An 11886-nucleotide genomic window follows, 5' to 3' on the forward strand; every position below is an offset into this window, starting at 1 on the left:
AGGAATTTACAGCACCTTCTCTTTTTGTTCAGCCTGTTAAGGCCATTTTTTGCTTAGTCTGCCTGGTTCTAGACTAGGTTGTTTTGAACATTTCTGCACATGTTTAGCTTTGTTCGACTTGTTCAGGTCGTTTTTGATAGGATGAATGCAATGAATTCTACGTTGTTGACTCCATCATCTTCTACATTGTTGGATAGAATTTCTTCAAATACTTGTCATTTATTGGATGCTTGTGTAATTCACCATCTAGATCTTGCAACTAGTAAGAACCTCATTTGCATATTCTGAAAGCTTGGAATAGGCCCTCCTAACTTCTAGACCATTTCCTAAACTTAGGATCTTTTGCACCAAATGACAGGACTACTTTCCAGACTAAGTCATTTTCTGCAATGCTCTTTGTTCTAACTCTTCGATTGTAAGCCCTGGCAACTCTTTGTTTCTGTACTAGAAGATGGTCCAAGGTTGCCAACCTTACTTCATCCAAGTCTTCAAGCTCCATGAACATAACTTGATTGTATTTAGTAGGATTTAACCCATTTTGGAAGGCAACTCTTAAGGACTTCACAATAGCTTCCATAGGCAAGAGTGCATCATGCCCAAAAGTAAGCATGAATGGTGTGATTCCTGTTACGGTTTTCTTTGAAGTTCTATAGGTCCACAATGCTTCTGACAGGATTTCATGCCAAATTTTGGGTTTATCTTCAATCATTCTTTCAATGATACCTTTTAGAACCTTTTTCATTGATTCAGCCTGGCCAATACCTTGAGCACAATATGGAGTTGAATAAGAAAGTTCAATACCATACTCTTTGGCAAAGGCACGGACTACTAAAGAAAACAGTTCCTCTATCGGCCACAATATGTTGAGGCAAGCCAAATCTCTAGATAATGTTTTCCTTGATCATCTTGATGTTGTCACTTTGATTTACTAACTTCATAGGAATGACTTCAACCCACTTTGTAAACTAATCCGTAGCCACAATTATATAGGAATGACCTTTTGAAGGAGGAAAAATCTTGCCAATCATGCCAAAGGACCAACCTCTAAATGGTCATGATTATGAAATTCATAGAAGTTGTTGTGGCATGTTGGATAAGTCCATGGTCTTGGCATGGTAGGCACCCTTAGGCAAATCTAATATAATCTGAGAGAATAGTAGGCCAATAGTATACATACCTTCTAATAAGCTATCTGATCTTCCTTCTTGCCTGATGAGCCCCACAAATTCGTTCATGTGCTTCAGCTATTCCTTTGATTAGTTCTTCCTTAGAAATGCATTGCAGGAGCTGTAGACACTCAATTTTGATCGACCCTAAGACTTGGCCACCTTAACTCTTGGCACCAGATGATGAGAATCCGGAATGCGTAATCCTTTGATTCCTCCAGCAGAAAGCTCAATCTTAAAGAGGATCCTAGGCTTTCACCTATTTTGTCTAAATGTTTTTAGACTATTAAAACCATTTTTCAAATTTTTTTAGCCATGTGTAAATCCAATTAGTTTCATGATGTTCAAAGCTCGTCTTTCAAATCAAAATGTCGTGACTTTTGATAACCAAGCAAGGACAAAGTGAGAATGAGTGGAAATGAGGAGAATCTCCTGGAAAAACCTTCGTTTCTCTTCAAAATTGACCTAGTCGTACAAAATAGGATCTAGCCGTACAATTTTACAATTGGCCGGCCAAAAAGTTGATGGTCGACCATATTTTGGCTGGCTGGACAAAATTGTCGACAGACAGAGCAGCTTCGAGTGCCACCTTCGCAATTCTTGTGCGAATTGTGGACTAAGCAACCTCTTAGCCAATATAAACACTTCTCTTTCAAGAGAAATGAAAAAAAGAGAAGAATTGGATGAGCCTAAAGATATTCATATACTCTAAGCTTTGAATTCTTCAATTTCTCTCTTTTTATACATACATACACCTATACATACACCATTGAAGCCACTGATTGAAACTTTTCTTGTTGGAGATTCAAAGGACTTGAAGACTTGAGGGTGCCTTGAGTAAGGATTGCCAATCAAAGAGCCCTTCCTACACTTGAGGTAATATCTTGAAATTTTCTCTTCTGTTTTCTCTCTTGCCAAACACTCTGAAATTCTAAATTTAGTTGTCTATTATGTGATTGGGCCTTGTAGATAGTGGAGGGGATTAGCCACCCCTCCACAGGATTGATTGGATTACTTGAATTCTAGTTTTTCTTACATTTTCTCTCTCATTTTCTTATCTCCCAAACACTCTATTTTCTGATTTTCTTTGGTAGTTTAGATTAGTATTGGACCTGTATAGAGTTTTATAGTCATACCTTATGATTTGTTTTCATAATTATGTTGTTTGCTTACATTTTATTTCATTTTCCATCATTTTCTCACTAATTTTCTCATCATCCAAACATATTTAATCCTCATGATCCAATCCATGTTCACATTCTAATGAACATTTGCGTTGTTTTGTGAGATTAATTGGGTGATCCATGAGTTAAATTGGTGGTTAGAGATTTGTAGATTCTATTTTCTTTTACTTTCCCGTACTTTCTCTCATTTTCTCTTTACTTTCTTGGAAGTAAACATGGCTTCCACCTAAAAGTGACTTGTAATCTACTCTCTCCAGCTACTTTCAACATGGATTTGGGTATCTATTTACTCTTTTCCATGAGAGATTATGTAGATTCATATTCACTTCTTTGATTAGTTTTTTTGTTTAGTTTCCATTTCATGTTTGTTTCTTCTGTGATCATCATGGATTTTCTATATCTTTGATGATCATCGTGTGATTTATATCCATTGGTGATTAAGGAGGACCATCATATCATCTCTTCCATGGTTAGAATGATGGATTTAGTTACCTTTATTTGATGGTTTCTATGATCATCATGTAGTATCTTGTGTCACTTGATAGCTTTTCTTATGTTTTCATTCGATAGCTTTCTTATATAGTTGAATCATAAATGATTAGTTTTTTATTTTGATTAGTAGTTGCTTCCATTATTTTTGGTTGAGTAGATTATTTTGTTTATAGCTTTGATGTATATCTCTTATCTCTTCTTCTCTATCCCTTTTATTTAGAGCTTTCCTTATCTTGGCATTATGTTTTCTTTATTTCATCAGTCTTCCATGTTTTGCATTCATTTTTCATGCATAAGGCTTGACCTATTCTATCTCTCATTTCTTTATTTCCTATGTGATTATGTGCACTACCCCATGTCTTGAGATGGTTCATATATCATATGATTAGTAGTCAATTAGTTTGTTTGCATCTAGGATCATGTATATTTTTTTAACCCTTTTTGCTTGGCTTGGTGCGAAGGAGTACGAGGTGAGCTTCTTTCATCTCTGCATCCCGATTGTGTGCGTTTTTCTTACTATGTCTAGCATTCTTACCATGCGACTACTTGCTTACTTGATATATATCTTTGGATACCGGCGGATGAAGGTTATTTCACTTAAGTTCGAATGATATTGATTTCCATCCACGTGGACTCAACTTTTCTTTGAGTTGTACATTTTCAAACTCTTTTTCAAAATGCATGAAATCAAAGCATTCCAAAGTAAGTGATTTAGTCTATACTTGTTTGCTTCACATAGTAATTTTAGCATTAATAATCAGAACATGGACATATATATTGGTAATAATCTCATATCTAGAATTAATAGAGGCTGATCTTTGATCGAATAGGCGGGGGTGCTCAATTCATGACCTTCCCCTCTCATACCTAAGTTCCCGAGCTGAGACACTTTGGTTACAATGGACAATGGCCTTTGGCCCGAGTCATAGGTTTCCTTGTTTTCCCAAAAGATTAGGTGGTGACTATGAGTTTGGTGATGTAGTCTATTTTTGGCGTTTCTTGTGATTAGTGGATTTTCTGTGAATTTTTCAGATTTGGACTCTCATTATGTTTCATATTGCACTTGTGGAACCAGACCTAGAAGGGTTCTAACTGTTGGGCCCACTCGAACCCCTCGTCCGGGAGATCCCATAGTAGCAGATCATCTTCTGGACTTTTCTTGTAAAGTTCTCCTTCAATCCAAATATAGTGTGATGCTCTCCTCTAGTCTTTCTATCCACAGGAAGTTATGAAAGCCTCAAGAATTGGACTATAGGAAAATGCCAATCTTCTTTAGAAATTTATAACATGTTCACTTCCAAGATGGGATGCTTCATTCTCTTAACTAAAGGCATCTAACTTTTCTAGATGGTGATGGTTCTCTGATAAAATCCTTGAGGAATTCTTACTCTGATTGCAATTTGAGCCATCTCATTGCCTTCATAATTGAATCTTTTAGGAATGTGTTTAAGTGAAGTATCATCAAAGTCTTCTAGAGTTGTTTAGCTTCCATGAAGGAAGGAACCAAGTCCTCACTATGGCATTTGTAAATGCCTTCCAAGTGATTAATGGCAAGTTGTGAGTCTCCAATCACTTCCACTATTGAAGCACCCATTTCACTCAATATCTTGAAGTCGATTATCATAGCTTCATATTCAGCCTGGTTATATGAGCATTCAAAATCAAACTGAGAAGAGAACTGTGTCTTTAAGCCTTTGGGAGAAATGATTATGACTCCACATCTAGAAACTAGTTTAGTTTTAGAGATGACAACTTCATTTTCTATTAATGAAAAGGAAGTTCAATATTATGTAAATTAAAACCTTAAGGCCATGTTTGTTTGGGTGGACATGAGCTTAGGATTGGACTAATAGTCCAATAAAATTATTAATCCGATGTTTGGTTAAACAATTGAAGTAGGGACTGATTATTTTAAACTTGACTATTAGTTAAGATAGGATACATAATCCAACGGATTCGTAGTCCTAGGACTATTAGTCATGGGAATGCTAATGCAGTCCGCCCAAACAAACATGGCCTAAGAGGGCCCAATATAATTATGTCAAAATCATAATATTTTTTTTTAATTTGAAATAATATCAGTGTAATTTTTCAAAAAATGATATAACTATTTTTACACTCATTTCTTGAAGAAAATGGGTGTGTGACTTACATGAGTGTGTGAGATACTGACTCTTTCTTTATATATATAATATAATTTGGATTTGCAAAACAAAGTCAGGAGAAATTATTATGTAGTGCTAATTCTATAAAATTATTACATATTTATGAAAAAAATTATGATTTTAATTATTACTATTTATAAAATTTACAATGTATTTGTAATTATTTTTTAAAACTCTCACTGATCTAAAATTTTCCCAACAAAATAACAATTTGAGGTTAGTCATCAATAACCTAGATGGAGATACAAGCCATTAGAGGTAGGTGCTTTTAGCATTTGTTTGAGAATAGGGTATTTTAGTAATTGTTGGCACTAAGTTTTGAAAATTACTGTCGATAGGAATGCTGACGTGGCTTGACAAATGTGCCAAGGGAAAAGTATGAGGTCGCATAATGACGTGACTTTTTGAAGAAACAAAATAAAGCTAGAAAAGCCAAGGAAGATTGTTGGCTGGAGAGGCAATTGAGTTGTTGAAATCAAGGAAGCAAGGACCAAGTCAAAGATAAATCTGCCAACGGTTCCTATGAAGATGGGATGTGTGGATAAATGGAAGCAAAGATCAAGGAAGATCGTGGAAATATGGCTACATAAGAGAGTGGCCAAACCAGTATTAAAGAGAAGACTTCAGGAGAAGAAAGATGATCCAATACAGCTCACACATCGTGATTATTAGGTGTAGTTTCTATCTAGGAATAGTCAACTTAGCATTTTAGGATTAGATCAGTGATAACTTCTCTTCTTCTTCTTCTTCTTCTTCTTCTTTTCTTTCTGTCGATCAGTGTGTTTTTCAAGTTTTTGTTCTTGTTTGAAATTCATATAACTTGTAGCAAGTGACATTAAGTTTGATTAATATAATTTTAGTTACTTTTTCTCATATTCTTCTTTATTTAATTATCTCCAAAGAAGTTCTTAATCTATATAAGGTATAGAACTCAACTAAAAGTCTGATCTATTTTTGTTTGGTAAAAATTAAGTTTTGTTTGTCGATTGGCTTCTGTCAATTGAACTTAAACCAAATTTTTGTTAACAGTAATTTTTTGGCTTTTTAACTAAAATGTGAGAAAAAAAAAATAGTATGTTTGAAATAATTTTTTTAACTTTTTTACGAAAAACAGTGCACAAAAGTAGAGAGAGAGAGAGAGAGAGAGAGAGAGAGAGAGAGAAATTTTGACTTTTTTTATATAATTCCTTGATTTTTTAGTGATTTTTTTCACTTTTTTTGTTTTTCTAGTTCTTCCCAAACCAACCCTCAATATGTGGAAAAGCATTGGCCCTTGTTATGGTGAGACTTTCGATTGCTAACATGACAAGGGAAAGAGGAGTGGCGTTTTACACTTTCACAAAATACATAGTCAATATGTTGATTTCAAGGTTGTCACTTTATTGATCGATTGTGATCAAACTCATAGAAAGTCATATATCTTAATTAAGATTAACCTCAATTGGCAAAGATATAGGTTCAAGAAATGGTCTGTGTGGCATCAACGTGGCCCAACTCAATATTCATTAGCAAATCTTATAGTGAAATTAAGATTGCTCAACCTTAGAAGTTAATTTGCATGTCAATAACCTATTTGTCGTACTATTGGAATTCTTTCCCACCAATTGCCTTTCATTGTGTGTGGTATTGTGTGAGGGCCTTTGACGTACTGCACCAATTCTCTTGATTAACTGTGACAACTCCAATGTGCATATCATTTCTATATATTATTTTATTAAGAAAAATTGCATAATTATGTGCTTATTTTAGTGCTTATCTATTTGTTCATGGAATATCTTTTTAATTGCTTACTTTGAATCAGAAATTAGAAGCCTTAACGGATTCAAAAACTAAAATTGACTAGTTCAATAGGCTAATTGGAATATTTTGAATTATAAAGTAAGTTTAATTAAAATATGATTTGGAACAGAATAATTAGAATAAATTAATTAGAATTGATTAGGATTAATTAGACTTAAGTTAGATTAATTAGCCTTAACCCTACTTAATTAGCCTAACTTAATCTACCATATATATATATGATATAAGCTTAATGAACTTTTATTCTTCAACAAGTTTGAGCTGAAATTATAGAGAAAGAGTGAGAACAACACTTTTAGAGAGAGGGGGGGAGAAAGAATTGTAGAGATTGAAGAGGAATTGAAAAGATTAAGCAAGTTTATACTCAAATTCAAGCTCTAGGTATGAACCTCATCCATGATCCTTGTAGATAATTCAAACAGAAGTTGAATTCATAAAGTTTGTAGAATCATTTGCATGAATTTGAGAAGGAGATGCGAGAATCACCATGAATTTAGTAAACATGAGTTGAAATTGGGCATGCATGCATAATTCCTCATCTTCAAGCTTGATTTTCCAAAAATTCATTCATGCATGGAACTTACACTTGTTGTTTCTAAGAGTTCATCACAATTTTACACTTATAATTTTACACTGATATTTTGAAGGAAAATATTTGATTACTTATACATGCATGGCAAAATAATGAGTTTTGAGTTTTGTTTTGAGAATTAAAAGAGGCTTTGAAGCTTTGGATTGAAATAAATCATGTATTTAAGAGTTATGGTGCATTTCTTCAAGTTCTTGTTAGCCATACAAGCTTTTAGGGTTGAAACTCATATTTTGAACTTAGAATTCAATTCTGGAAAGCCCAGAAATCATCCACTTCGCTCGAACGATGAATCTATAGCTCGAGCGCACTTTGCATGCTCACAGTACTTATGCAGGCCTTTGCAGTTAGCTCAGGCGACAAAGTTTGCGCTCGAGCGAACCCAACTTTGCATTACACTTGGCTCAAGTGACCAAGTGTTGGCTCGAGCCCACTTTGGCACCATCTAGTGCTTTTACAGACAGGCCACACCGCTCGAGCGACCTAATGTATGCTCGAGCGAACTACCCTATTTTCAGCATTTTTGAAACACACTCTCATATACATGTTTGCATCTTCCTGCTCTTATAGGCTTTTTTGGACATTGTTTAGACATCATTAATAAGGAAGTGGATTAGAAACACATTAAAGATGATTGAATTAAGATAGAACATTGATTGGGACATGTACTTCAACATGTACTTTTATTATATGTTTTGTGTAGGTGGTTGGGCTTACTATCAGTACAACCCACTGTGAGTAATGTCTTTATAAAGATATGTTCAAAAAGTATTTTGGAATTGTTAAAGAATGTTATTTTGAAATCTTATTTTGTTATCTATGAATGAAGATCCCTTTTGAATTTGTAATCGTGGCATCCTTAGTGAGGCCCTCGCCTGGAGAAAATAATACCATGACCCATTGGATTAATTGAAACATAGAGATCTCTGATATTAGACCTAAGTGGTCCACATTGAATTACCTGTTATGGTTTATTGATTGACCCATTGTGGTTCCATTGGATTGACCCTAGTGGTCCTCTCAGTTTTGGCACATTGTTATATTGTTACTTTATTGGATGTACCACATATAATGGCTTGATTGGTTATTGTCCATGCAAATGATTGATGTGATTGGATATATGCATTGTTTTGGATATTGAAAAAGATATATTTTTAATTATGTTGGACTTCATTTATTTAAATCATTTATATTGATATTACTTACTGGATTCCAACTCACCCCTCTCCCTTATATATGTAGTGGAGCGTTTGGATCACTAGGTGTAGAAGTGCTTTGGGAGTCCACTCATGTGGAACCGTTTTTGAGTGCCTCTGTGATGGGGCATGCTTGGACTCAAGTGCAGTTAAGCTTGTCAACCCTTTTTCATAGTTTTGTTTTGTTTTGTTTTGATCTTTTGGGAACATGGTTATCAATTGATGTTTGTTAAAAAATGTTTTTGTGTGTTGTGTAATATTTTTTCTAAAGAGTTGGAAATTTATTTTGCTAGAGGAGATCTTTCATATATGCACTGCTCAATAGATTAACTTTTATATTTAATATTGCTTTCACTAGGCCCCATTTAATATATTATGATCGATTTTGTCTTTGAGGCCAAAGGTAATCCGGAATTATTGGTCAGTCACGACCTAAACTTCTAGGAGCGGGTTCGGATCATGACATTAACCATCTTGAAAAAAATCCATATTGTACATTCAGAAAATGTGTCTCAATTATAGTCAACTACCCCTTCTATTTTTTCTAGAAATCCTAACCAAGTGACACACTATATAGGGCCATGGGTCATGAAAGAGGTTGATCTCCACGCTTGGAGCATCCTCACTTAGTGATTGGTTCGCTAAACTTGCATGTGTGGTTCTGATTAGGCTTTCTTGAGATCCTCATATTGGAAATTAAGAAATTAAGGCCAGTATTACATCACTTGTAATATTCCCATGTTAGGCACGGACAATCATTTATGGAGAAGATGGTTGCTTTGAGTGAGTCTCCCGTTCTATCTAATTCATCTAGTCATCAACACAAAGATTTGTTCATCGTCCACAGGCAGTGCAAGGGATTTATTTTCCCCTCTTTGTCATCTCCTCTCTTTAATCTTTTTAGATTTCATTACTCATCTGTACGAGCACGAAATAATCTTCTCGTATAATCCTGTTGATCAAGTTTGCTCTTCTTCAAACGTCGTCACTTTGTTACTTGAAAACACAAACGTGAGCTAGCCGGCAGGTGTGTGCCGGAAACCTCTCCGATGCCTAAGTCAACAAATAGACAATAGAAAAAAGCTCTATGTATTTGAGAGTAAAAATTGTGATACCTGTACATAGGTCCTGTTCGAGCTTTTATAGATTCTGCGTGGCACAATCCTAGTAGGACTCTTATTCTCCAATGTAAAGTCCTCCTAGGAATCACATCTCTAAAAGATAATGCTTATTTTTTAACACCCTCCTCACTGCTTAACCAAGTAAGATGGTTCAAACCTTATACCACGGTTTGGTAACAGCAAAACCAAGCTAGCACAGCCTTGCCTTACACCAGACTCAACCAGGCTCACTCAGCTCGGTGTTATCTTGGGCAATACGGTTAGTTTTTATTTTTGAGATTACGCCCTGCAATGCTATCCTCTAGCTCGGTCCTCCTTCTACCGATACCTTGGTCCAGGACATCCAAACCAGGCCACTGGTAGCCACTATCCTCTTGCTCAGTCCTCCTTCCACCAATGCCTCGGTCCAGGACATCCAGACCAGGCCAGTGGTAGCCACTTCTGACCGAACTAACGGGATCAAGGACAAAGCTACGTAGACCATTACCTCGGCCTATAGCTCGGTCCATTTCAACATTTGGACTTAGCTCAGCCCAAGTTACACATAAATTACCCTCTCAATTGCCCCTTAATTCCATTTGTAATGCATGATTTGGGATTTATTATCTTCAAGCCGCACTAAAATATCGCCCGAGACGAAGTCCCTTGGCTAGCTGAGCTAAAAAATCCACTCGGTTGCCACATCCTGGATGTAGTACAACCCACTTTCCCACGCTGCTGACACCACGTCCTTACTGGGACACGTGGCGCCTCTTGATTGCCCCAATCGCTGCGACAACCATCAAACATAACTCCAAAATTTGAACAATCCCACCTTTTTACACCTATTCCTTCCATCTTCAAACGTCCATTGTCACTATTTATCTTCGTTCTGAAAAATCTCTCGCATTTTTTAACCCCAAATCCTCACTTTCTACTGCCAAATCTCTGTCCCAGTCACAGCGGATCATTTATTGGATTATGCCTTCACGCCTTTAATCTGTAAGTTCCTCATGCCTCATTTTATTTTTTCTACTGTTATACCTTTGTTTACTTCCAAAGAATACTGTCTGGACACCAAATATGTGTGTTTATACACCCCAAAACCTAAACCAATATCGAGACCATTGAAACTCCATGAGCATACCTAGAAACACACTGACTTGGGACTAAGAACCAGTCTAGAACTGTGCTCTTGATCCAAAATCATACTGCAACCGGGGTAAGAACTGGTTTATGAGTTAAGGCTCATCTCCGACCAAACTAGAAATCCCTTACGCAACAAACCGAGCTACAACACTGTTCTTGCCCCTTGACCGAACTGATTTTAACCTGGTTCCTAATGCTTGTTTCATTTCCCAATTGTTTCTTTAGCCGAACAAAGGCTAGCACGCGCTTAACTGCTGCCGAGCTAGTCTCAACATAATTTGTTATTCAGCCCAGTTTAACACTTGGGTATAACCCCCCTTTCTATTTCCACTTTGCAGACTTGACTAGGTTGGCCAGGCACACCCTTGCACTTTGCCCCTTGGTGCCATTGCTTAACCAAGCCATCCAAGGTCATAACAGCGCCGAGCTAGGCTGCTGTACCCAATTTACACATCCACCTTTAAATTTAATGGGTAAATATCGATTCCTCGTAAACTTGCCTGGGGCTATGGCCGAATTCCAAAAAGACTACCATATTCTCGATGACGTCCACCTCTCCTTAGCCAAGCTAGACACCACACCCTGGGGAAAATCGGGCTTTGTCCCATTTACAGTGATATCGATCGTAGAAGTCGAGCTCTAGTTCCCTGTCCAGCCCCTTATATGCGAGTTCCTTAGGCAAACAAGATTGTCTTCAACCCAACTCTCCACAAATACTTACAGAATAATAAATGGCATCATTGAGCTAAACCGCCAGCTCGGCCTCAACCTCGAACTGGCTGAGCTATTTTACCAATATTCGCTTGACCAAAATGACAACGGTTGGGTGTACTACATCAGAGTAAGAATAGGCCGAGAAAAAATTATAAAAAAACACACCGGACAAAGACTTAAACAATGACAATTTCTTTTCTGTTTCTGGCCAGTTTGAAGATCAAGAAGCCCAGATACTGGGCTATAATATAAACTGGAATAAAGGAACTACTGGTAAGAACATTTCGGTTCAACTTTCTTTGTTGTTTTTAATAACCACCGTACTAAGCCA

The 11886-nt window shown here is 36.4% G+C and overlaps 1 protein-coding gene across 1 annotated transcript; it reads right to left on the bottom strand.

Moving 5' to 3' along the window:
• Positions 1 to 307: 307 nt before the first annotated feature.
• Positions 308 to 1235, bottom strand: LOC114321127 (uncharacterized). Its single transcript, XM_082876125.1, has 2 exons — positions 1178 to 1235; positions 308 to 762 (listed from the first exon to the last, which is right to left on the bottom strand). The coding sequence occupies exons 1-2, from the start codon at positions 1233 to 1235 to the stop codon at positions 308 to 310; spliced, it is 513 nt and encodes a 170-aa protein (XP_082732251.1).
• Between the last annotated feature and the right edge of the window lie 10651 nt (positions 1236 to 11886).

Source organism: Camellia sinensis, chromosome 6 (assembly GCF_055761805.1).
Source record: "Camellia sinensis isolate YWXY chromosome 6, ASM5576180v1, whole genome shotgun sequence".
NCBI lineage: Eukaryota > Viridiplantae > Streptophyta > Magnoliopsida > Ericales > Theaceae > Camellia > Camellia sinensis.

Bases quoted from the DNA above. Each gene is read 5' to 3' on its own strand.
- LOC114321127 (XM_082876125.1), bottom strand. From the start codon at position 1,235: ATGAACGAATTTGTGGGGCTCATCAGGCAAGAAGGAAGATCAGATAGC. The intron at 763-1,177 runs GTATGTATACTA...ATTGTGCTCAAG, and splicing joins ATCAGATAGCTTATTAGAAG to GTATTGGCCAGGCTGAATCA.